The 27,720-nt window shown below is 43.1% G+C and overlaps 1 protein-coding gene across 1 annotated transcript in view; it reads left to right on the top strand.

Moving 5' to 3' along the window:
- The window catches only part of si:dkeyp-23e4.3 (rho GTPase-activating protein 7), a 31,604-nt gene extending 8,849 nt beyond the window's left edge, over positions 1-22,755 (top strand). The window contains exons 2-14 of the mRNA XM_014137973.3: positions 2,163-2,234; positions 2,366-2,447; positions 2,681-2,744; positions 3,745-5,150; positions 5,357-5,530; positions 9,717-9,876; positions 10,073-10,271; positions 10,433-10,646; positions 12,656-12,770; positions 13,522-13,743; positions 14,490-14,707; positions 15,100-15,273; positions 21,671-22,755. Of these exons, the coding sequence (XP_013993448.3) occupies positions 2,163-2,234; positions 2,366-2,447; positions 2,681-2,744; positions 3,745-5,150; positions 5,357-5,530; positions 9,717-9,876; positions 10,073-10,271; positions 10,433-10,646; positions 12,656-12,770; positions 13,522-13,743; positions 14,490-14,707; positions 15,100-15,273; positions 21,671-21,779 (3,209 nt within the window). The 3' untranslated portion in view covers positions 21,780-22,755. The remainder of the gene's footprint in view (positions 1-2,162; positions 2,235-2,365; positions 2,448-2,680; positions 2,745-3,744; positions 5,151-5,356; positions 5,531-9,716; positions 9,877-10,072; positions 10,272-10,432; positions 10,647-12,655; positions 12,771-13,521; positions 13,744-14,489; positions 14,708-15,099; positions 15,274-21,670) is intronic.
- Positions 22,756-27,720: the final 4,965 nt, after the last annotated feature.

Raw genomic sequence — 27,720 nt, 5'->3', positions numbered from 1 at the left:
CCTAAAAGCATACTGAAAGTCTGTTGTCAATTTGTTTACTGTAAAATAGCATTGTATCTGGTTAAAGAAAGGTGAAATCTGGTCAAACACAATTTTTCCCAAAAGTTTACTAAGGGTTGGTAGCAGGCTGATTGGCCGGCTATTTGAACCAGTTAAGAAGGCTATACTATTCTTAGGTAAGGGAAAACCTTTTGCTTCCCTGAGGGCACACACTTTCTAGTAGGCTTAAATTGAAGATCTGGGAAATAGGAGAGGCAATATTGTCCGCTATTATCTTCTGTAATTTTCAATCCAAGTTGTCAGACCCCGGTGGCTTGTCATTGATGATAGACAACTTTTATTTCTTCACCTTCCACACTTCACGGAATTCAAAATTACAACCCTTGTCTTTCATAATTTGGTCAGATACACTTGGATGTGTAGTGTCAATGTTTGTTGCTGGCATTTCATGCCTAAGTTTGCAAATTTTGCCAATGAAAAAATCATTAAAGTAGTTGACAATATCAGTGAGTTGTGTGATGAATGAGCCATCTGATTCAATGAATGATGGAGCAGAGTCTGCCCAAATGTAATTTAAGGTGTTCCAAAGCTTTTTACTATCATTCTTTGTCATTTATCTTTGTTTCATAGTGTAGTTGTTTCTTCTTTATTCAGTTTAGTCACATGATTTCTCAATTTGCAGTACGTTTGCCAATCAGTTGTACAGCCAGACCTATTTTCCATTTATTTTGCCTCATCCCTCTCAACCATACAATTTTTCCATTCCTCATCAATCCACGGGGATTTCACTGTTTTTACATTCATTTTCTTAAAGGGTGCATGCTTATTAGTAACTGGCATAAGACATTTTGTAAATGTGTCAAGTGCAGCATCTGGTTGCTTGTCATTACACACAATGAACCAACAAATATTCTTTACATCAACAACATAGGAATCACTACCAAACTTATTGGATGACCTTTTATACACTATATTAGGCCCAGTTTAAGGAACTTTAGTTTTCCTATATATGGCTACTATATTGTCATCACTACATCCTATGGATTTGGATACTGCTTTCAAACACATTTATGCAGCATTAGTAAAGATGTGATCTATACATGTTGATGATTTAATTCCTGTGATGTTTGTAACTACCCTGTTAGGTTGATTGGTAACCTGAGCCAGGTTACAGGCACTAGTTACAGTTTGAAGCTTTCTCTTGAGTGGACAGCCTGATGAAAGCCAGTCAATATTGGACCGGAACAGAAGTCATTCTCCTCTAAAACTAAGTGATCAAACCTGGCTGTTGATTTGATGAACCCCATTCCCATCTAGTAGAGTTTATCTCCGCTGGATCAAAGGAGTCTTGTGATATTCACAGCTTGTTTTTCCCCTGTTTACATATCTCAGCCATCTGCTTTTTTGTTGTAATTTTGTCAGACACTCTTATGCAGAGCAACTTACAAGAACAAGTAGGCTCAAGTGCCTTGCTCAAGGGCACATCGCCAGATGTTTCACTAAGTCAGCTTTGGGATTTGAACAAGCAACCTTTCGGTTACTGGCCCAACGCTCTTAACCGCTAGGCTACCTGCCACCTCTTTGTAACTCAACCTCCAGCTGTCTTCCCCTGACCCCCACAGCCTGGGAGAAAAACACCTAATTCCAAGTATTCTCTCTTGTTGTTTCTTTATCGTTTTCTCTCTTTAACGTTCTCTCTCTTTCTCTCTGGGTTTTATTTCATGAAGTACCAATTTCAAGTTTGAAGAAAGATTGCACTTCTTTCCACCATCTGTCCCTGACAGTACTATGTCAATGGTGGGAGTTAGCAGATGGGTGGAACCTCAACAGAGGGGACATGAAAGGCTGTGTGTGGCCAGAGGGACTGAAGCCACTTCTGACAAACGATGTCTGCCTTTTCTGTGTCTGACACACACACGCCACGTTAGCCAATTAGGAGCAATTAGGATGGCCTCTTCCAAAAATCCACTGTAAAAGTATACCCTCTCAGAGATGAGAGGAGAAAAATGAGAGACGCTTCTATTTTTGTCCGCAATATTTTTGCGACTGTATTTAAAGCGTAAAATAGCTCGCTTAATATGCACAAATATTTGTCCTGTTATTAAAATGGGCCAAACAGAAAATAATTGTAATTTAATTTGAATATTGTTTTTTGTTTGCAGAGATCGAAGCGAAGGAGGCTTGCGATTGGCTAAGAGCGGCCGGCTTTCCCCAGTACGTGCAATTATACAAAGGTAAATATCAAATAGTAATCCTCTCATGCCATCAAGCACAATCTATTACAGTACACACCACATCCACATATTTGCTCATCCATAACAAACAGTGTCATATCACGCTTTCATTTGCCTTGTTTGCCTCTCAGATTGCAGGTTCCCCATTGATATAGACTGGGTAAAGAGTGATCACAGTTTTCTGGATAAGGATGCACTTGATTCACTCTGCAGGTGAGTAGCTGGACTTTACATCCACTCCCTCCTTCTCACCATGGCTCCTTGTTCTACTGATGAAGTGTATGTAGTGCTGGAATACTTCATTGGGCTGGGGAAAGAGAGAGAGAGGAGCGAGAGAAAGAAAGAAAGAGAGAGAGAGAAAGACAGAGTGTGTGAGTGCGTTTGTTTTCGATTGGGTCCCATGCTGCTGTGCTTGTTTAACCGCCATTCTTCTCCTCTGCTTACAGGAGATTAAGCACTTTAAACAAATGTGTGGAGCTGAGGCTGGAGCTGGGCAGATCAAAGAGACGGGTGAGTGAGAGTGAACACCATGGAACACCAACATGGCAGCTCTGTCAAAGACACCGCAGTAACCAGAGGAAAAGCTCATAGTTAGCATTTAACACATTGATTTCCACTGATATCGATGGCTAGGTAGATAGCTCCACCCACCTCCAAAACTCCTCAAAACTTCAATAGTCTTTGTTTGAGAAAGTGCAGAGAAAGATAATTAAGGTGAAAACTCATCTAGAATTAATCAGGTTGCTTAATAATTTTCTACTTAAAGGCCCAGTGCAGGTCAAAAACTAGATTTTCCTATATTTGATATACATTTCCATAACTAGGTTGGAATAGTACTGTGAAAGTGTGAAAACTATTTCTAATTCTAAGAGCTAGATGAAAAAGACAAATAAAATTTCAGCCTGTTTTGGTGGGATGGAGTTTTGGCCTTCCATAGTGACATCACCATGCGGTAAATAGACCAATAAGAGAGTTCCTAACCTCTCTGCCAATAACCTCTCCTCCCCACTCAGACCACTCCCAGACAGTCCTCGAAAAATGTTGCTTGTGAAATTATTCTTTGCTAAGAAGCTATTCTTGATATTTTTGGATCATTTTAATAGAAAATAATCACATTAAGGTACTTAATTGTTACCCAGAAATTATTTGACATTGATATAAAAATGGCTGTATTGGACATTTAATGTTCTCAGAGACTCGTTATCTCAGAATTTTGTTATCTTTGTGGAAGATATAATAAAGAAGGAAAATATATTTTAAAAATCTATATTTAAAATTCTATATATATTTACAAAAAAATATACATGGGGGATTGAAAATGATGCAGACAATTTACATTGATAGAGGCCAAAATCTATCTGCAAAATTAAAGCTGATCTACTCAAAAACAGAAAAGAAATAAAACATATCTCTGAAGAGTTACACGATGTCCAGAAATAGATGGCCCTGATTTTTTTGTTGTTGAAACATGGCTCATACAGTACCTTGATTATTGTCTTGTAATTCTTAGTTGGAGGAATCAGAGGATGAGGAGCCCTGTGCCATCAGCGCCAAATGGGCCTATGAGAGGCAGACAAGGCGCTGGCATCGACTAGAGGGGATGGGCTTCCTGTGTTCACCAGACAGCCATGATATGTCCCCGTGTGAAGCCAATGACCGTCACGAGGTCTGCTCCCTCCACAGCACCAGCAGCACTGAGAGTGAGGGCCGTGAGGGCCGCAAGACTGCCACTGACGACCAAGAGACCAGCAGAAGCTCGTCTCGCTGCTCCTCCACCAACAAGACCATGTCCCTGGACACGTCGTTCAGCGGGCCCCCCTCCCCAAAGGGCGAGATGCGCAGCTTCAGCAGTGCTGAGGAGCGCTTCCCGGACAAGCCCCCCAGGAAGAAGGGCCCCAGTCTGCTGAGGAAGATGGAGAAGCTGCGTCTGAGGGGCACATCCACCCTCTGCTCCCCAGGCCACAGTGGCCACAGCAGGACCAGCCTGGTCATCTCTGGCCCCGTGCTCCAGGAGGGTATGGATGTCGAGCACAGGCTGAGACGGCTGCAGTGCCTGGACATCTCCACCCTGCAGGACAGGGATAGGGACCGGCCGGGCAGCCAGGCCTCCTCCTCACCATCCTCCCCCCACTCAGGCAGCAGCAGCCCAAGCACATCGGAGAGCAGCAGTACTGTCAGCACCCCAAGCCCCATCACCAGGGTACGCAGCAACTGCAAACGAACCGGCGGGGTCCGAGAACAGCACCAGGAGGGTCTCCACAGAGGCCCGGTCCGAGAGCTCCATGACTACAAGGACGAGAGGAATAACCACGAGAGCCTGGTCTTCCAGATCCCCCAGGGACACAAGCCAGGAACGTTCCCCACTGCCCTCACTCACAACAATGTCCTGTTGCCCATAGACAACACCTCCGTCAACTGGAGAACTGGGAGCTTCCACGGGTACCGTGGGCGACGGTGCAGGGGGAGCACAGCGGCCATGGACCAGGATTCCCCCTGCTGCAGCCCCCCAGCCTCATTGGACCACCGGGCCAGTATCTATGACAATGTGCCGATAGGCCAGGTGATTGGCCAGGAGGTGGAGCATCACAGGGCGGCGGAGACGGGGGAGATCAGCGAAAACAATGACGTGTTCTCCGCGCTGGACAGCGTGATGGAGCGTATCAGCAGCCTGCAGCAACTCGTCAACACCTGGACGGACAAACTGTCAGAGGACTCTGATTCTGACTCTAACCGCGGCTCCACCCCCTCCCCCTGCCCCTCCTCCTCCTCCAACCACATCCACCTGGAGATCAAGGAGGCTGAGGAGCTGGGGCCGGGAGCCATGGAGAGGGAGGGAGATGGGGACAGGGAGAGCCTAGAAAAAGAATCTGTGGATGGAGATGGCACAGAGGTTCAGCCACTACCACGCAATATCAGGTGAGAACAGGCTGTGGAGAATGACAGCTGGCCTGAGCGCTCATTAAGAAGGCATATTGGAAGTTTATTACTCGTACATACAGATCCATTACTTATGTAATTGTATCATTGAGGATAAAAACGCAAATAGGTTTTGATAAATCATATTGTAAATGCATGAACTATATCACTGAACAAATTATTGTTCTGTTGTGTCTGTTCTATAGACGGAGCCAGCCCCACTGGTCAAGCGAGCAGAGCCTTCCCTCAGTGACTGCCAGCAGCCCAGGGTTCGAGGCCCAGCCTGTCTCTCACCTCCACCTGCTGCGGAAGCTCTCCCTACTTAAACTCACTGCTCTCATGGACAAGTACTCACCCTCCAGCAAGCAGGGCTGGAACTGGTAAGGAATGGGAGGGGAAGTGAAGAGGGGGGAGAGGGAGAGGAGAGATGGGATGGGAAAGGTAGAGTTGAGGTAGAGAAAAGGAGGGGTTGGACCAGAAGAATCAAAGGAAAGTGGTAGTGCGATGAGGGAAAGGTGGAAGAGAAGGGGAAGTGGGGGAGGAAGGGGGGAAGAGGTGGAAGATTGGACGCAGAATTCAGTATTTATGTGAAGTTGCAACTTTGCCCCTCAAAAGACAAAACACAGGATGCTTTCAGATCAATAACCCGCCCCCCCCCCCACCCCCCCCACCCCAATACAGATCTAAAAAAAAGCTGCATCTGAAAAAGCCGGCATGACAAAGTGTAACCTTCAGGCTAGATTCCTGGGGAAATTATAGACAGGTTCTCTTCTTTCCTTTTGGATAAGGTCTGTAGCTGGGTAATATTCGATATGTACAGTTGAAGTCGGAAGTTTACATACACCTTAGCCAAATACATTTAAACTCCGTTTTACACAATTCCTGACATTTAATCAGAGTAAAAATGCCCTGTCTTAGGTCGGTTAGGATCAAGAATGTGAATGCCAAAAGTGTGCAAAGCTGTCATCAAGGCAAAGGGTGGCTACTTTGAAGAATCTCCAAATATAAAATATATTTTGATTTGTTTCACACTGTTTTGGTTACTACATGATTCGATATGTGTTATTTCATAGTTTGGATGTCTTCACTATTATTCTACAATGTAGAAAATAGTAAAAATAAAGAAAAACACTGGAATGAGTAGGTGTGTTCAGATTTTGACTGGTAATATATATTATTTATATATACCACACATGCGACCTGTGATAAGACTATGTAACTTGTATGTTAACAAAGTCTATTAAACTGAATATCTGACTCCATAAATATGATTCAGCAATGGAAGAGACCATAGTTGAGTTACAGTAAAAGAAAGGTCAAGACAGGTTTGAGAATGGAATTCTAAATGCAAGCGTAGTTAATTAACATTGCAAAATGTATGGATTCACATACAAGGCATAAAGCTTAAGTTGCATAGCCTTAACAAGCATTACAAGGCATTATTCTAGGCATGATCAGAGAGGGAGCGAGAGAGAGAAGTCACAATCTGAAAGGCTACGCCCCAAAAAGTCCTTGGGGTGGAGAGAGAAAGAGAGAGAGTGCATCTCACCAGCGCAGGTCAGGAACAATGAAGAGAAAGAACAATGATTCTAAGACCCTTTTATAACATCTGAGTTGTTTGGATTCACAATCTGAGTTGTTGACCAATAGAATTACTGTAAATCAGATATCAGACAGCAGAGCCTCTGCTACCCAAAGGTGTGAACATCTTGGCCATATTATAATCTCCACCCGGCACAGCCAGAAAAGGACTGGCCACCCCTTATAGCCTCGTTCCTCTCTAAGTTTCTTCCTAGGTTCCAGCCTTTCTAGGGAGTTTTTCCTAGCCACCGTGCTTCTACACCTGCGTTGTTTGCTGTTTGGGGTTTTAGGCTGGGTTTCTGTACAGCACTTTGTGACATCAGCTGAAGGGCTTTGTAAATACATTTGATTGATTGAATTGGGGTTGGAGAGAGAATACAGCATTCTTGAGACAACGCAAAGAAACCCTTGGGTACAGTTTTTAATTTAACCTTTATTTAACTATTCAAGTCAGTTAAGAACAAATTATTATTTACAATGATGACCTAGGAACAGTGGGTTAACTGCCTTGTTCAGGGGCAGAACGACAGATTTTTACCCTGTCAGCTCGGGGATTCAATCTAGCAACCTTTCGGTTACTGGCCCAATGCTCTAACCACTAGGCTACTTGCCGCCCCTGTTGATAAGAGTCACTTCAGGGGGTGGGCCACTCCCCATTTCAGTAATGTTGCAATAAGTCCAAATAACAGATTGGATTAGTTTAGAAAAATGTATGTTGTTTATCTTTGTGTTGCATAAGATTAATTAATCAATCAATCTACATGCAAAAACACAAACAAATTAACATTCTAACTGCAATAGAGTTCTAAAAACCAAACTGCAATAGAGCATGCTGGGGGTATGGTAATGATGGACGTGGTTTTGCTAAACTAGCAAGCTTGACCATTCTGGACCAGTGGAGTTGTCATAACACCCATGAAACCTAGCGGTCAAACAGGGAAATGGTTCCAATCGTTAATAAGTCACCTTGTCCTAGAGAGATTTACATGGTTATCAAAACATCATGCCAGGGTAAGCCTACACGAAACACAGCCCTTATTTGAAGTGTTTCCCCCAAAAAATGAATGGTGGAAAAACAGTTGGAACCATTTCCCTGTTTCACCTTTAGGTTTTATGGGTATTATGACTCGTACTGTGGTACTCTATTTGCTTTGAAGGGTTAAAGGAAGCTTGGATCCAAACCGATTCTACTTTCTGACAAAACATCTGTTTACACTCCCAAACATTCAATCCATATCACGGAAGCTCAGCATTACAGCGTGATTGAAATCTAAAGGCAATGTTCCCGAGTCTGCGGAGACTGCATTCACGGTAAACGCTGCATATGTCGGCTCAATCGGGAATGACCTTAACATTTATATCACGCAATCTGTAACGCTTCAGCGATACAGATTGAATAGAGCCCAAAGTTTTCCCACATTTTTAGGAACATTTCATCTCGACGGTTGACGGCAGTGACCTCAAATAGCATTACATGGGATGATGTATGAGAACACAGCACATCCCAATCAGTTTTGTCAGAATGAGTTATTACTTTTCATTGTTTGTAGCTATTTCCTCACCAATGTTTCAAAACCTGATCCCCAAAACTTGGCTACCCCACTAATAAAGTATTTGACATTATTAATTTGTGTAGCCAACTGGAGGAAAAGGGATTGCTTAAGGCAAGAGGACAGGGTCATTTACTTTTTGAGAGCAGAGTAATTGGGCTATTTGTTTTAACAATCATTGAGCTAACTACAAAAGAAATAACCTACTCCAGCCTCACTTGCTTTTCCATTGATCCTGTGCTTCAGTATTCTGCACCCTCACTGCAGTGGAACTAGCTTCATTCCAGACAAGTGGTGTCTTGTATTTGCTGTGGCCAAACACCTTTCCCCTTGGCTTTCTCTCTAAATGCACACGCACGCACGCACGCGCACGCACGCACTTACACACGCACACACAGAGTGAGTGAGAGTGAGACACACAGAGAAAAACACACCTACTAACACTATGACACACACACAATCACATTAAATCACTAGCAGAACACCATTAAGGTAATGAAATGAGGTGGACGCAGCAGATATCTTTTAATTGAACAGCTGAGGACTATAATGGAAATGCTGCTTGTAATGGGAGAGAGCACTATCAACAAGAATCATGCTGTATGAAAATGTGTGAATTTAATTCCAGTAGTAGGTTCATTTCTGCAATCATACATTTGATTGGCTCTGAAGCTTGATATCTCAAGGTGCCTGAACTTGATTTATGGAAGAATAATGAGAGGGAGGCTTTAAATGGTCTTCATGTTATCTCCTCGGCTACACAGGCCGTTACCCCGGCACTTGCTGGCTTATAAAAACAACCTATTCAGCATATAAACCAAATGGGCTTTAAAAGAAATGTCCCATCTGAGTTTTACACAAAGGCATCTTCTAAGAGCATGTGTGCCCAAATGAAAAAATATTATAGTGTATACTATGGTAGGAGTACTATAGTATTCACTGTAGTGTTTTTGCAGACTTTACTGTAGTATTTACTGTAGATTACTGTAGTATTTACAGTTTACTATAGTATAAATGCTGTAGTAAAAAAAAAGTATATACTATAGTATTTAATGTAGTGTTTTTGCGGACTGTGGTATACTGTAGTATTTACTGTGGTGTTTTTGCGGACTGTAGTATACTGTAGTACTTACTGTAGCGTTTTTGGGGACATTACTTTAGTATTTACTAATGTTTTTGTTTTATTATCTTTGACATAGAAGTGGGGGGCTTTCTCCTTGAGGAAACCTACTGTAGAAATATTAAAATAGCACATTTTCCATAACCTGTAGGTAGGACTGGGTTCTGAGTGGAGAGTTAAGAGCTTCTGCTCTTTTCTATAATCTGTAGGTAACACAATATATGGTCTATACTTAGCATGCAGGTTTCAGTTTTAACCTGGTTATCTTCAACATCAAGCCTTGACCTCCATCCTGTAATGTTTGTCTCCCATCAGGACGTTCCCCAAGCCCCCGCGGAAGGCCAAGGCCCAAGAGCTGAAGGGCAGGAGGGTGTTTGGTGTATCCCTCCTCCACAGTGTGCAGCAGACAGGGGAACCTCTACCCCCCAGCATCCTCAAGGCTCTATTCTATCTGAGGACAGAGTGTCTCGATCAGGTACTGGACTCTTTAACCTCCTGTACCACCAGTAGATGTAGTATTGCTCATACATTATTCAAGAAATAGTTAGGGCCAGGCTTTAAAGGGACAGTTCACAATTTCAAAGTTGGTTAGATGTTTTCATATATAAATTGTCTAATATACCCCCCACCCCCACCAGGTGAGACTCACCTTCACTCTCTCATCCCCTCAGGTGGGTCTGTTCCGTAAGTCGGGGGTGAAGTCTCGTATCCAATACCTGCGTGACATGGTGGAGGCGGACCCAGAGGGTGCGTCTTACGATGGCCAATCAGCATTCGATGTGGCTGATATGGTGAAACAGTATTTCAGAGATCTACCAGAACCTGTGTTCTCCAGCAAACTCTGCGAGTCCTTCCTGCATATCTACCAATGTAAGTGGACAGAATCTGCGTGACTGACTGTACTACCTAATCATAATGTTAATGATGGTTAAGTAGGCATTTTGAGACCAATTACAGACATTTTTATAGTATAATCAATCCTATCCACCACTCCAGTCTAACATCGCTCACCCCTTCCTCATCCTCCACAGACTTCCCCAAAGACCAGCAGTTCTGTGCGGCCCAGGCGGCCATCTTCCTCCTGCCAGATGAGCACAAGGAGGCCCTGCAGACACTCCTCCTCTTCCTCCGAGATGTGGTGGGCTGCGTGGATGAGAACCAGATGACCCCCACCAACATCGCTGTGTGCCTTGCCCCCTCTCTCTTCCACCTCAACACCCTGAAGAGAGAGGGCAACCCAGCCAGGTACAGTGCACCGCCTTCTGGGAAGGAGGAAGACATCAAGTTGCCCCTAGAATCTAGGGTCTAGATGCTGATCTAAGATCAGTTTGGTGGATTTGGCCCTTATGGTTGAAGTTAGGATTGGGGGAGTGTAAGGCAATCTTGGAACAGTGCAACTTCTAAACGAGAAGAGGTCTGGAGATCTGGGTCCCACATTGTTAAAGTTATATCATTCCCTCTTACCAGCTTCGCCCTAATGCTAGGACAGCAGAGTCCTTGCCCATCTTCCAAAAAATATCTGAAACCCTACCTCCTGAAAGAGTATCATAAATCTTTCCCCCCACAACCCCTAAAAAAAACAATTGCTCTTCGCTTTTCCTACTAACACTGATTTGCCCATAACTTCTTTATTGAGGAAAAATGTACTTACTACGACTGTGATATGTGGTTGTCTCACTTAGCTATCTTAAGATGAACGCACTAACTGTAAGTCGCTCTGGATAAGTGTCTGCTAAATGATTCAAATGTACATGTAAAATGTCTTCTGTTGTTACATAAGATTACTCCGGTGCGCTTTGCTTTGTGTTCATCGCCACAACGGCAGATTTTAAATTGTCTGTTTTTGACATGTTGTTTTAGTTTTTCCTTCTTATGCTGCGTCAGATTCATGGGTTGTTTAAATTCCTAGAGATTACATCAACTATGGTAATCTAACCAAAACCCTATTTCCCTGTGTGGTAATGAATAGCTGTCGGCTGGGTTTATTTTTTTATACATTTTTTATTTAACTAGTCTTGTCAGTTAAGAACAAATGCTTATTTTACAATGACGGCCTACCCCAGCCAAACCCTTCCCTAATGACGCTGGGCCAATTGTGCGCCGCCCTATGGGACTCCCGATAACAGCTGGTTGTGATACAACCCAGGATCGAACCAGGGTCTGTAGTGACTCCTCTAGCACTGGGATGAAGTGCCTTACACCGCTGCGCCACTCGGCCACTCGGGAGTTTAATCGCAGCGTGAGAGAGAAACTTATGTAACCCTGCTGAATCTCCCATCTGGCCTTCATTTTTCTCAGATAGAGGAGATCTAATATCTGTAATACTAATCAGCTGGTTACTGCAAGAGAATGGGAAGGTGAGGGAGGGGGAGAAAGGGAGGGAAAGAGGGAGAGTGACAGGAAGAGGGAAAGAGAGAAAGAGGGAGGGAGAGAGAAAGAGATGGCCCAAGTGACTCATTTTTTAAAACACATCAGTCTTTGAACTTTGTTTTTGACTCTGGCACTCTCATTAACTTCACAAGACTGGTGATCTGTAGTTGTTGGATCTGAAGTGAAGCGCTGCGAAGAGAGACACGCACATGCACGCACACACACACACACACACACACACACACACACACACACACACACACACACACACACTCAGCTGCACACACTCTGCTGACACCCTGTATTCAGACAGCATGTCTAGAAGTTCCACTTCACATCGAAAAGTGGCATCGTGGACCCAGTGATGTCATATAGCACAAGTCTGATTGTGTCTGATGTAGAGAGACAATATACCTCTCCTCCTCCCCCTCTCTTCCTCCTCGTATAATGCCAGCCTGTCCAGGGGAGCCAGTTGGCTCAACCATTTCCCCACAGGCTGTCAGAGTAGAGCACAGATGGAAGTCATAACACAACACAATACACACTCTATCTCCCATCACTGGAAACAGAGCTATGCCTTGAAACATGTCACACTAGGAACAATGACCAGAACAAATAAACTCTACTCCCATGGACTGTTGTGTTGTGGCATATTGTGCTTTAAGGATATAGTGATGTTAGTAAAAGTTTAAATGCTTTGCTTTTGCGACATGTTTTTCTTGATTTGGAAGTCGATGCTGACATTTCGTTTTACATAAGCATTGAATAACAGTCCTCCTTGCAAAAATCTCCAAAAACTGTAGGAGAGTATAGAGTAATGGCAAAACTGTACCCCCTAAATCTTTAACTCTGATGTAATGACATTTCCTGTTTCTCTGACCTAGGTCGAGCCAGAGGAAGTACAGCCTGGGTAGGCCTGACCAAAGGGACCTGAGTGAGAACCTCGCCGCTACACAGGGCCTTGCCCACATGGTGACAGAGTCCCTACGCCTCCTTCAGGTACACACTACAGTACAGTTACAGTACAGCCTGTTCTAGCCATACTAATTAACATCACGTGTGTGGGTGTTACAAGACTCAGCACAGCACACACCACTCTCTCATGAGTGTACTCCCACTGTGCAGTAATACTTACTGTACTGTATGTTAGAAAAAGCAGGAAGGCACTTCCCTATTGTTCACAACCGTAAACCAGGGATGGCAACTTTGATAGGGGTGGGGACCACAGAAAAACGGAGGGGCCACAGTGGCTCGTGGGTCCCACATCCATATACCACTCCCAACCATATTTTAGAAATTGTACCTTGTATATTCTATTATTCTAACTCTCAACAGTAAGTTGAGACTTCGACTAAGTTCCTAAAAAATGAAACATTTAATTATTTATGTATTTTTGTGTGAAATTGGTCCACGGACCTACAAAAGGTGGGCCCGCGGGCCATCAGTTGCCCGTTCCTGCCATAAACCATCTGCAAGGGAAATTAAATGAAGAGGCACTTCATCTATGTTATTCAGTTCATTGCATTTACTTGATGAAACAGAATAAAAATATTAGAAAAAAAGAATTTATGAATGCCAACAACAGGCTCTTAGTCACCATATCATCGATTGGTCAAGAAGTCATACAGTATACCTTGTGACAGACGTTAACATGCAGTATTTGGATCTGGGTGTCAAGATTAAGTCATATGTGACCTTATGTGGAAAAAGTCTAGCTAACTCTTCCTCTCTCTTTCTCTGATCATTCCAGCTTCCAGAGTTCTGGCCGGACCAGAGTGTGCGCAGCCCCAGTGAGGAGGCTCTCTGGGCGGATGGGGGTCGGAGTTCGCCCTGTCAGGGTGGGGAGGAGGAGCAGGATGAGAGGGCCAGACTGGACCAGTCTACCCAGCACCTGCTGAGAGAGGCCAGGGAGAAGAGCCAAGGCTGGGAGTCATGCTCTGGACCAGACCAAGTGGACCTGGCCTTTAAGAAGGTGTGCGATGGAATCTGATGTAATTAATGAATGAATGACAAACAAATGAATGGATGAATTAAGGAACTAAAAAATTAATGAAATAGTAGTCAAATAACATATAATAGATAAGTTACTGTTACAGTGACCCCCCCCCCCCCCCCCCCCCAATGGTCACATGGTTGTGAAATGTTTTTTCTGAGAGCACACCAAAACAACACCACCTATAAAGAATACTGCTGACTATTAAAAGGGTTATTATGTATGAGTCAACATCGAAACACCATTGATTGTCCAGTTAGTCAGACCAATGAACCTTTTACTGCAGTGGACTAAATCAGGGTTATGCAGTGTTTCTTGGTAGTCTTAAACAAATCTACTTTGAAACAAAAGAATATACCTCACACACATGGTTATGGGCAACAACAAAAAACCTGTCCAATGTCAGATATGGATTTAAAATGTATTACATTTTGAGTTTGCATCCCAATATAACACTTTATATACATCACAGAAGACTGAAATAAAACAAACCCGTTTGACATAAAAACACCAGATTTTCAGTGTTTTAAAAACATAATGTTTAGTAATTATGGAATTATGAAAAATATTAATAACATTCCACCAATGAGGCCACTGGAGGGCGATTTGGTCATTTGACTGCAGGAAAGGGATTTAAGCACACTGAGAATTTGAGCTGAGATATGTTCAAAATCAGATTCTCACAATAGGTCTCACCCTCTCCTTCCCTGCCCTCTCCATACCAGGTGGATGATGGCTGGCTGCTGCGGTTGTGGAAGGGCTCCATTGAGGTGGATGCCCCCCAGAAAGAGGCCCTCCAGCGGGTCCTGAGGGAGCAGGGTCTTTGGGAGAAGACCCTCAAACAGTCGGCAGTAGTCCAGACCCTGACAAAGGACACTGAGATCTATCGCTACCTCCTGCAGGGCCTGGGACCCCGACCGCCACAGGAGCACCTCCTGCTCAGGTAATGAGGCATTGCCAGCCCAATTCTGCACAGCGCTGCACGATGCTGCATGGGTCTTTAGGCAGGCTGCTGACTCTGCTGAGTAGAAGGGACAGATGAGTCAGGGACAAACAGAGTTCAGCTTGGACTTGAACACTCTGGGTAAAGTTGTTTTGACATGTTGCTTGTTACTATACTGTACCATTGCTACATGTTGGCATCACGGTGAATGACGAAAGAGCTAGTTTATATTAGTCATGTTACATTAGTGTCAAAGTCAAAGGAATGTTGACCGTTTACTCAAACACCTAGTCAAATGGTGGCTGAATATCTGAGGGTCTATTTCTCACAGAGCTTGACTCTGAAAGTCTTTTACATTAACCAGAAGAATCTTCTACAATTTTCTCATGCAGGACCTGGCAGTCAGATCCGTCGGCCGGACCTGTTTATGTGTCAGCTGTATCTACAGAGCACCCTGAGGCCCCCATGGAGGGGGTGAGAGCCCAGGTCCTCTCTTGTCTCTATCTGGTAGAACCCCTAGGGGCCAAGAGGTCCCGACTCACACACCTCTGTCGCACAGATACCAGGTAGGCAAGACCGTGAGAGGGAGGGAAGATGAGAGGGGAGAGAGAATACACAGACTTTAAAAAAATATATCCAGAGACACGCTTATTCTTTACCTTCTGTAATGAGGTATTCTCTGCTTTTGACTGCACCAGTATCTCAAGTGCGATCACTGCCTCTCAAAAGAGAGACACTCAAATAGAGAAGGAAAATAATGAATAGAAAGAAAGGCACCTCTGGTGCACACATGATTTAGCTCTCTTCACATTTCCTTATAGATTTTCTGCTTCTTATCTGATCAATGTATTCCCTGCATGATTCTGCTGGGTTGTTCTGTAGAGTACCGCTGTTTCCATTTGTTTCGTCTGATTTAATGAAACAAGCCATGCAATGGAAAACAGGTGTCTAGAAGCACACACAGAGAGAGAGAAGGGGGAGGAGAGGGAGATAGAAAAGTGTGAAAGGGAATGAGGGGGGCGTAGAGAGGGACAGTAGGAGAGAGTGTTCTCCCCCTGCATTATACTGGGAGCTATTGTGCTGCTCCAATAGCCCACCATCAGTAGGGGTGGTTGACTACTCACTTAGGGCACGATTCCGATTGAGAAATTTATGGCATTCCTACGCAAGCGTTTCCTATACACTTCTGAGTATTTGGTATTCAGACTTACCTTATCAGTTGCATAACAGGCTTTGCAAGTGTGGTTCCCTTGTGCACGCTGAATAAATGTTATTCAACCACTGAAAACCCTCCCACTTGGTGGCCAACAGATTTTCTTGTGGAGGTTTAATTCAATAGCGTTATCAGTACATTTATCTTAAGCCATCCCTTTAAAAACGGTGTACATTCAATTCTAATTTTGTTGACAGACTAGAATACATTGAGAGAACGGTTTTAGAAAATAGGGATCAATGAAGTATATGCATATTCGTCTCCATTTCAACACCAACTGGTAGATAAAAAAATACTCTGATTTTGTAGATTATTTTTGGCACATTTTAGCAGTGGTGGAAAAAGTAACACATTTTCATACTTGAGTTAAAGTTAAGATAACTTAAAAGAAAATGACTCAAGTTAAAGTAAAAGTCACCTAGTAAAATACTACTTTAGTAAAAGTATTTGGTTTTAAATGTACTTAAGTATCAAAAGTAAAAGTATAAAGCATTTCAAATTTCTTATATTAAGCAAACCAGATGACACGATTTTCTTGTTTTTTTCATTTACGGATAGCCCGGGGCACACTCAGACATAATTTACAAACAAAGCGTTTATGTTTAGTGAGTCTGCCGGATCAGAGGCAGACTGCTAAGCATTCAAAATGTAACAAGTACTTTTGGGTGTCAGGGAAAATGTAAGGATTAAAAAGTACATTATTATCTTACGGAATGTAGTGGAGTAAAAGTAAAAGTTGTCAAAAATATAAAAGTAAAGTACAGATACGCCAAAAAACTAAGTAGTACTTAAAATTATTTTTACTTTACACCACTGCATTTTAGGATTAGGAAAAACTGTATGAATCATACAAAAAAACAGGTTTGAGGAGCTTTTACGCACAAAATACACTGCTCAAAAAAATAAAGGGAACACTAAAATAACACATCCTAGATCTGAATGAATGAAGTAATCTTATTAAATACTTTTTTCTTTACATAGTTGAATGTGCTGACAACAAAATCACACAAAAATAATCAATGGAAATCCAATTTATCAACCCATGGAGGTCTGGATTTGGAGTCACACTCAAAATTAAAGTGGAAAACCACACTACAGGCTGATCCAACTTTGATGTAATGTCCTTAAAACAAGTCAAAATGAGGCTCAGTAGTGTGTGTGGCCTCCACGTGCCTGTATGACCTCCCTACAACGCCTGGGCATGCTCCTGATGAGGTGGCGGATGGTCTCCTGAGGGATCTCCTCCCAGACCTGGACTAAAGCATCCGCCAACTCCTGGACAGTCTGTGGTGCAACGTGACGTTGGTGGATGGAGCGAGACATGTCCCAGATGTGCTCAATTGGATTCAGGTCTGGGGAACGGGCGGGCCAGTCCATAGCATCAATGCCTTCCTCTTGCAGGAACTGCTGACACACTCCAGCCACATGAGGTCTAGCATTGTCTTGCATTAGGAGGAACCCAGGGCCAACCGCACCAGCATATGGTCTCACAAGGGGTCTGAGGATCTCATCTCGGTACCTAATGGCAGTCAGGCTACCTCTGGCGAGCACATGGAGGGCTGTGCGGCCCCCCAAAGAAATGCCACCCCACACCATGACTGACCCACCGCCAAACCGGTCATGCTGGAGGATGTTGCAGGCAGCAGAACGATCTCCATGGCGTCTCCAGACTCTGTCACGTCTCTCACATGTGCTCAGTGTGAACCTGCTTTCATCTGTGAAGAGCACAGGGCGCCAGTGGCAAATTTGCCAATCTTGGTGTTCTCTGGCAAATGCCAAACGTCCTGTACGGTGTTGGGCTGTAAGCACAACCCCCACCTGTGGACGTCAGGCCCTCATACCACCCTCATGGAGTCTGTTTCTGACCGTTTGAGCAGACACATGCACATTTGTGGCCTGCTGGAGGTCATTTTGCAGGGCTCTGGCAGTGCTCCTCCTGCTCCTCCTTGCACAAAGGCGGAGGTAGCGGTCCTGCTGCTGGGTTGTTGCCCTCCTACGGCCTCCTCCACGTCTCCTGATGTACTGTCTCCTGGTAGCGCCTCCATGCTCTGGACACTACGCTGACAGACACAGCAAACCTTCTTGCCACAGCTCGCATTGATGTGCCATCCTGGATGAGCTGCACTACCTGAGCCACTTGTGTCGGTTGTAGACTCCGTCTCATGCTACTACTAGAGTGAAAGCACCGCCAGCATTCAAAAGTGACCAAAACATCAGCCAGGAAGCATAGGAACTGAGAAGTGGTCTGTGGTCACCACCTGCAGAACCACTCCTTTATTGGGGGTGTCTTGCTAATTGCCTATAATTTCCACCTGTTGTCTATTCCATTTGCACAACAGCATGTGAAATGTATTGTTAATCAGTGTTGCTTCCTAAGTGGACAGTTTGATTTCACAGAAGTGTGATTGACTTGGAGTTACATTGTGTTGTTTAACCTCCAATGGCAAGGTGGGACGCTTGCGAAAAATCAGAGCGCCAAATTTAAAACCACAAAATGTCATAATTCAAAGTTCTCAAACATATGACTATTTTACACCATTTTAAAGACAAGACTCTCGTTAGTCTAACCACACTGTCCAATTTCAAAAAGGCTTTACAGCGAAAGCAAAACATTAGATTATGTCAGGAGAGTACCCTGCCAAAAATAATCACACAGCCATTTTCAAAGCAAGCCTATATGTCACAAAAACCAAAACCACAGCTAAATGCAGCACTAACCTTTGATGATCTTCATCAGATGACACTCCTAGGACATTATGTTATACAATACATGCATGTTTTGTTCAATCAAGTTCATATTTATATCAAAAACCAGCTTTTTACATTAGCATGTGATGTTCAGAACTAGCATACCCACCGCAAACTTCCGGGGAATTTACTTAATTACTCACGATTAACATCCACACAAAATACATAACAATTATTTTAAGAATTATAGATACAGAACTCCTTTATGCAATCGCGGTGTCAGATTTTAAAATAGCTTTTCGGCGAAAGCACATTTTGCAATATTCTGAGTAGATAGCCCGGCCATCACAGCTAGCTAATTTGACACCCACCAAGTTTGGCCCTCACAAAACTCAGATTTACTATAAGAAAAATTGGATTACCTTTGCTGTTCTTCGTCAGAATGCACTCCCAGGACTTCTACTTCAACAACAAATGTTGTTTTGGTTCGAAATAATCCATAGTTATATTGAAATAGCTCCGTTTTGTTCATGCGTTCAGGTAACTATCCGAAGGGTGACGCGCGAGCGCATTTCGTGACAAAAAAATTCAAAATATTCCATTACCGTACTTCGAAGCATGTCAAACGCTGTTTAAAATCAATTTTTATGCGATTTTTCTCGTAAAATAGCGATAATATTCCAACCGGGCGACGTTGTATTCGTTCAAAGAGAGAAAGAAAAACATGGAGAATTCACATGAACGCGCATCTCCAGTGTCACTGTTCTCAGCCTGACCACTCACAAAATCTCCTGCTGTTTTTCGCCCAGAGACTGGAGAGACGTCATTCCACTTTCTGACGTCTTCTGAGAGCCAATGGAAGCCTTAGAAAATGTCACGTTACAGCAGAGATGCTGTATTTTTGATAGAGATGCCAATGAAAGAGAACAAATTGTCAGACAGGGCACTTCCTGTAGGGAATCTTCTCAGGTTTTGGCCTGCCATATGAGTTCTGTTATACTCACAGACACCATTCAAACAGATTTAGAACCGTTAGTGTTTTCTATCAAAATCTACTAATTATATGCATATTCTCGTTTCTGGGCAAGAGTAGTAACCAGTTTAAATCGGGTACGTTTTTTATCCGGCCGTGCAAATACTGCCCCCTAGCCCCAACAGGTTAAGTGTTCCCTTTATTTTTTTGAGCAGTGTAAATTTTTGATTCATCAATGTTCACATTCAGTTCTTTAACACATGGTGATGTTGGTAGATCAGTGTACATATAATTATAATAGGGAGAATAGTGTACAATAGTACTGTGGGTTATACCCTCATCCATTGCCTGCATTAACCATGGAACTGTGTAATGACACAGCCAAGTATTGCGCCATGCGTCAGGTTCAAACTTACTGCTTGGTCTGCACTTCGCTCCATAACGACTTAATGTATTTTTTTTATATTATTAACTGGTACTAATGAACCTCAGCAACGACTACATGGCCGTGAGGGCGTTTACAGAGGAAGCAAATGAAGGTAAACAAAACAATGTAATTAAATGGAATGATAATTTAGGCTATAGGCCTACTAACTGAAGGGAACTAATGGTAAATTGCCAGTTGAATGTTTTGTTTTTAGACCTACTGACGGTAGATACTGATAGTGGCAAATTTTTAACATGATAGAAATAGGAAACAGAGAAAGTTGGGGTAGTCCATAATTAAGACATTCAAGAGTTCCCATCCCTGCAAGTTAGAAGGCCATACAATTACAATTCTGCATAATGGCACAGCATGCTTCAGTTTGCTGCCATATGACTCCAGCGATTCTAAGGTAAAATATATATAAAACAAGAGTCATTTATATTTACAATGCCCTTATCCAAATGGATTACAAATGTACCTACTGGAGCTCTTACCAATAGCTCGTATTTAGTTGTAAATTATAGTGCATGGAGAATGGTGTTATTTCTATCGGATAAAAGTAGATACTTTATCCACTTGGAACTGGTAGGTTCGCTAGACCTTATTCAAATAAAATCATATTGGTCACATACACGTGTTTAGCAGATGTTATTGCGGGTGTAGCAAAATGCTTGTATTCATGGTTTCCTCTCGTGTAAAATTGGTGGAATTATTAGGGAATAAAGTGAAGGTCAGAATACGGTGTATCTGTAGACACACCTCCGCCACACCTTCATTTATTCAATCTCCATCCAAAACGAATTGTAGGGGAAAAGCACACTATTCTCATGCTTTAGTTCAAGGTCAGAATACGCATAGAGAGAAAAGTGCATAAAAGGGATTTCCGTTCCATTTACGCGTGCTTAGTTCTGGTCAGAATCGGGGCCTCAGCCACACACTCATCACACTAGGCAGCATAGAGAGATTTGAACGAGACGGTTTGCCAACAAGACAGATTCACACGATTATGATGATTATCTCTGCAGGGTTTTCTCACTTCATTACATCAGAACTGAGCGGTAACGGAGATAACATCTCTGCCTCATTCTACTCTCTTTAAATACTCATAGAAAAGAGCTGGGCAGCCCTAGCATATTGGGTTTATTTGCAGTGCTAGTGGCATTAGGTTTTGAGTACTTGTTGGCTTATCGTCGATAATCAACTCACTGTTCTTTGGCCTGCTGAGCTTAATAGCGAAAGCCAATGACACTGATATCGAGGAAATTGAAAGTGAAATGGTCTTAGTCACTGTGTCTCTTACACCAAGGTTTGGTTGCGTTCCAGGCAGACTATATTGCAGTCATGCTACATCCCACTGGGCACAGATGTCAATTCAACATCTATTCCACATTGGTTTAACGTAATTTCATTGAAATGACGTGGAAACAAAGTTTATTCAACCACTGTGTGCCCAGTGGGATACAGCAACCAATGGTTGCTCATCAAGTCATTTACTTTGCAGTCACGCATCAGATTGCTATATAATATGATGTGGTTATGTCTGGCAGGCAACTGCAATGTAGTCTGCCTGAAATGCGGCCTTTGTGTCTCGCTGACTGTCTCATCTGAACCCTGGTGACGCTTCCTGTGTACTAACTTCCTGTTACTGTGTGTGATTTCCAGGGGCCGATCCAAGGAATGGCACAACAGAGTGAGTGGACACCTACTGGCCTCCAACCTTCTGGCCATCAGAGACTCATTCAGACCTGACCACAGAGAGACAAAGATCTAAGTCATAGCTCCGAGACAGAACCCAGGCCTCATCTACCCCGAGAGGAGGACAGATGAGGAGAGAACAACACAAACAGACAGAAGCCTGCAGGCATACAGCTGTAGCAGAGAGGACTGAAGGAGGGGGTGGAAGGCAGGAGGGGGAGCTGAGAAGTTGTCTTAAACCCAAGACCTGATATGAATTCCAGAAACCTTATATTTTTTTATGGAGACAATTGCCCCTCCGGACTCGCAGCAGGGGTTGTCTGATGAAGTGTTCAGGTGGAGGCGACTGAGGTTTTCATTATCAAGAGTGATGTGGGAGTCTGTCGCCATGATGGAACATCTCATCCCACTTGAGTGACTGTTTCAGGCCTAATGCATGGCAGGGGGGCCTCCGACAGAGCGCTGCCAGACGCCACAGGTTTTAAGAGTTAAAAACAGGGCCTGTGTAACAGTTCAGATATACTAAGAGCAGATCTACCTCTTCGGAGAGGAAAGCCTCGGTTGCATCACACTTTGAAGCGGGACAAAGTTAAGGATTCAGGAAAGCGTCCTCTTGCAGTTGTGAATTGGGAAGATTCTCATGTACGTTTGTGCCATTGTGGCGGATATTCTGCGAGGCACGTTGCTGTCCTCAAAATTGTACTCTGTATTTATTATTATACTGTCAAAGGGATTGTCTAATTACTTCATTTTAGTTGTGTGTATTTGACTTGACACTACAGTGTTTCTCTGGTAATGTTGTAAACTTCAAAATGTATCACAGTATACTCACTAAAAGGGTCAGTTACACTATGTTTATAGATGTACATGTTCATGAATGTGTAGTTTATCTAATTATATTTTATTATTAATGAATTTTATTATTCCTCAGAAATATTCAAATAGATTTACTTAAATATTGGTTTTCAAGCTTTAGGAAAACTGCAGCATACCCTTTTTGTAGTACGTGTGTTGAATCAAAATGACAACTGATTAAAATGTTGATTTCTCTAGTCTTCTTGCTTTGTGTGTGATAGTCTGCTTGAATCCCAGCCAGCCAGTCACACTGATTGTTTTCTCTGAAGACCCTGAAATAGCTAACAGCCAGAGGAAGATGATGTCACTCGGTGCTTTTATCACACAGAAGATTTACAGGTCTGGGCTTATGATGATGTTGATTTCCAAAGACAAACATTCTCTCTTTCCCTCTGTTACAATATTCTTAGGAAATGATTTACGCTTTCAACCCGCCCACTTGTGTCATATTTGCATAATGACATTTACATATCTTATTGATTAATCTCCTAGATCACATTATTGAATCCCCTTTAAGCACCTAGTACTGAGGCATTCTCCTAAAATCATGAATATGCTGAATAACTGCATGTGAATGGGGAAGCCAAAATACCTCACATGGTTAGGCCATCAGGCTGGATCTAAAAGGGGATTTTGTGGAATTTCAATAACAGTCTTTTAGAAGAGAAACGTATAGCTTATAACAGGGCTAGTGCCTGTGGCGAAGATTTCAGATTGGGTTTGGGTAACGCCACCCCATATGGTTGAACAATCCGGAAATGTCTTGACAACTTGATGATTCTGGTTGTGTTTATATGTTCAGCCCAATTCTGAACTTGTTTTCACTAATTGGTATTTTGACCATTCAGATAAGCTCCGATGTGAAAAGATCTGATGTTATTGGTCAAAAGACCAATTAGTGGAAAAAAAGACCAGAATCGGGCTGTCTTTGTAACTCAAAAGGTCAAGATGGAATCAGAGGCCAGAAATATTACTCCACAGACTCGACACCAAACCTCTCCTCCAACCACCTAACACTAGGCAGCCTAGTAGTATAGCACAAAAGACCTGGCTGTGACTACAGTCCATGGAAATTGAAGTAAACATTTGTGGGAAAACCCATTCATTTTGTGCAGTGCAGTCCACTGCCTGGCTGAACCAGAGGCAGAATAAGATGAAACTATAGAGTACTGCTGAGGATCTCTATTCCACTGTGAGTAAATCCTATTGCAGGTGTTATTGAAGCTTGGTGCCAAAACAATGTGGTAAACCATTTTCCTCCTGAAGCCTTTGTCAAAACACCTTCAGCACATTGTCCTTCAACCGGGGACATGCGCACCAAAGTACCCATATTGTGGAAGATTGATACATTTTTAATAAATGCACTGGGAATCACTGTTCCAGTAGGTATTGAAGACTAGCTATAAAGTCATGCAGTGGAATGATAAAAGATTCATATAAATATGGATATTTCATACATTCTGGTGACGGATCATACACAGACACTTCCACTTATCACAGTTTATGAGCTCAACTCAAGTTTAGAGAGGTGATTTATACTGCTCGTGGCATCCTTTACAGCATAATACTAGTCTGTATCCATCTACAACAGTGAATAACTTTCCCATGGGAAAACACAGCCTTACAATTAGTCTTGGCTGCCTCTGTGTGAGATTATCATTTGTCACTAAATTAGTAATTTAGTGCACCTGCTAACACATAACACTTAGTTGCTATGACAGAGAATACAATGTTGGTTTTGAGGATTAATCAGGCTAGTCCAATTTCATTTCAGAGGCTAATGAGTATAATTTGAGGCCACGGATCTAATAAGTGAGCATCCACATGCTGTGGTAAACTCAGCAAAGCCCTGGCAAGGAGCAAAGGTCTTCACACAGAAATGGCTGAAGTGGAAAGCCATGGTGGACACCCTTTGCTCCAATGGACCCAAGAGGACCAACTAAGTAAAGCCAGTTAAGTTACAAGCTGTGCGAAGTCACTGATGCACCTTGTTCATTGAACCTGCACAGAAAATATATAGTATTTAACTAACAAAGGAGCCCCTCCAACCATGACAAGATATTTGCCATTGAGACAAAGACAAACCGATTAGTCCTCTTGTTATTTCTCCTTCCCCTTGTTATCATGTGTAATTTAGAACTTAAGTCAAGTCTAATCAGTATCTGGTCAGTCCACAGCTACCTGTGCAATAAGTAAATAATAAGCAATTGTCCATTTAGCTGGACAAATCAATTCCATGAATCACACAGCTGATTATCAGGATGGGACAAGGCATTCATCATTAGTGTTGATTTAACCTTGGCATGCAGGTAAATAGCCAGGGTGAGGATCTTCTACCACTGTCACTTGGGAGGAGAAGAACTGTTGTCCCCAAGTCTCTCTGTTGCTGATTCACACTAAGGCAAACTAAGTCTAGCCAAGCCAAACTGTACATGGGCTGGCTTCGTTACACATCCACCATAGTTGCAGGAACCATGCTGAAAAGGACAAAGTAAAAAATGTATATATATATATATATTCAGTCAGCAGGTTTGTATCAGACCTAAAGTGCGAATCATGCATTTGAGTCTCTACTGTGAGTAAATGATGGAGGCTTTAACAAAACCGCAGATACAATGTAATTGCATCAATACAATTAAAATGAATTTGAAAATCATGCAATTTCAATACATTGTCTAAAATATATATATAAATGGGAGCAATAATTGCCTATTGATATGAAAGTGGATTGAAAAGTCTACAATATGGTTAAAACACTTTGATTCAATCTTTTTCAGTACAGGAAAGTCTTCTGCACTTGGCTGTCCTCAAAGTGACCAATATCACAGGTGCACGGGTTACAAATATGTATATGGGTTTCAAGTCAAATGACAGATGGGGTAGCTGGACTAAAGATGACAGAAAACCTTCACACTTTCGACTTCAAAGGCCTCAAAAATTAGGCTCAAATAGCCAAAATAATATGCTCCATTTAACCATCCACACTGCAAGAAAGGATACATGTTTAGCTACTTATGCTTCCTTCCTTCGCGATCGACGTCTTTCATCTGAAATAGTGTATTATTTGGTCAGGTCAGGATCAGCTCAGATTTACTGCAATAAACAAAGGTCAATGTCTAACACATACATCTCGAATCCCCTGTGCAATAAGCTGTAGCCCAAGTCAGGATTGCTGTTTTGGCAGCCTCTCCAGACATTCCTCAATCAAATCAAATCAAATTTATTTTTATATAGCCCTTCGTACATCAGCTGATATTCTCAAAGTGCTGTACAGAAACCCAGCCTAAAACCCCAAACAGCAAGCAAAGCATGTGAAAGAAGCACGGTGGCTAGGAAAAACTCCCTAGGAAAAACTCCCTAGAAAGGCCAAAAACCTAGGAAGAAACCTAGAGAGGAACCAGGCTATGAGGGGTGGCCAGTCCTCTTCTGGCTGTGCAGGGTGGATATTAAAACAGAACATGGTCAAAATGTTAAAATGTTAAAATGTTCATAAATGACCAGCATGGTCAAATAATAATAATCATAGTAGTTGTCGAGGGTGCAACAAGCACGTCCGGTGAACAGGTCAGGGTTCCATAGCCGCAGGCAGAACAGTTGAAACTGGAGCAGCAGCACGGCCAGGTGGACTGGGGACAGCAAGGAGTCATCATACCAGGTAGTCCTGAGGCATGGTCCTAGGGCTCAGGTCCTCCGAGAGAAAGACAGAAAGAGAGAAAGAGAGAATTAGAGAGAGCATATTTAAATACACACAGGACACCGGATAAGACAAGAGAAATACTCCAGATGTAACAGACTGACCCTAGCCCCCCGACACATAAACTACTGCAGCATAAATACTGGAGGCTGAGACAGGAGGGATCAGAAGACACTGTGGCCCCATCCGATGATACCCCCGGACAGGGCCAAACAGGCAGGATATAACCCCACCCACTTTGCCAAAGCACAGCCCCCACACCACTAGAGGGATGTCTCCAACCACCAACTTACCGTCCTAAGACAAGGCCGAGTATAGCCCACAACGATCTCCGCCATGGCACAACCCAAGGGGGGGGGGGGGGGGGGGGGCGCCAACCCAGACAGGAAGACCACGTCAGTGACTCAACCCACTCAAGTGACGCACCCCTCCCATGGACGGCATGGAAGAACACCAGTAGGCCAGTGACTCAGCCTCTGTAAAAGGGTTAGAGGCAGAGAATCCCAGTGGAAAGAGGGGAACCGGCAAGGCAGAGACAGCAAGGGCGGTTCGTTGCTCCAGCCTTTCCGTTCACCTTCACACTCCTGGGCCAGACTATACTTAATCATAGGACCTACTGAAGAGATAAGTCTTCAGTAAAGACTTAAAGGTTGAGACTGAGTCTGCGTCTCTCACATTGGTAGGCAGACCATTCCATAAAAATGGAGCTCTATAGGAGAAAGCCCTACCTCCAGCCGTTTGCTTAGAAATTCTAGGGACAATTAGGAGGCCTGCGTCTTGTGACCGTAGCGTACGTGTAGGTATGTACGGCAGGACCAAATCGGAAAGATAGGTAGGAGCAAGCCCATGTAATGCTTTGTAGGTTAGCAGTAAAACCTTGAAATCAGCCCTTGCCTTAACAGGAAGCCAGTGTAGGGAGGCTAACACTGGAGTAATATGATCAAATTTTTTGGTTCTAGTCAGGATTCTAGCAGCCGTATTTAGCACTAACTGAAGTTTATTTAGTGCTTTATCCGGGTAGCCGGAAAGTAGAGCATTGCAGTAGTCCAGCCTAGAAGTAACAAAAGCATGGATTAATTTTTCTGCGTCATTTTTGGACAGAAAATTTCTGATTTTTGCAATGTTACGTAGATGGAAAAAAGCTGTCCTTGAAACAGTCTTGATATGTTCTTCAAAAGAGAGATCAGGGTCCAGAGTAACGCCGAGGTCCTTCACAGTTTTATTTGAGACGACTGTACAACCATCCAGATTAATTGTCAGATTCAACAGAAGATCTCTTTGTTTCTTGGGACCTAGAACAAGCATCTCTGTTTTGTCCGAGTTTAAAAGTAGAAAGTTTGCAGCCATCCACTTCTTTATGTCTGAAACACAGGCTTCTAGCGAGGGCAATTTTGGGGCTTCACCATGTTTCATTGAAATGTACAGCTGTGTGTCGTCTGCATAGCAGTGAAATTTAACATTATGTTTT

Source organism: Salmo salar, chromosome 13 (assembly GCF_965601325.2).
Source record: "Salmo salar chromosome 13, fSalSal1, whole genome shotgun sequence".
NCBI lineage: Eukaryota > Metazoa > Chordata > Actinopteri > Salmoniformes > Salmonidae > Salmo > Salmo salar.
This window is presented reverse-complemented; position numbering and strand designations above follow the sequence as displayed.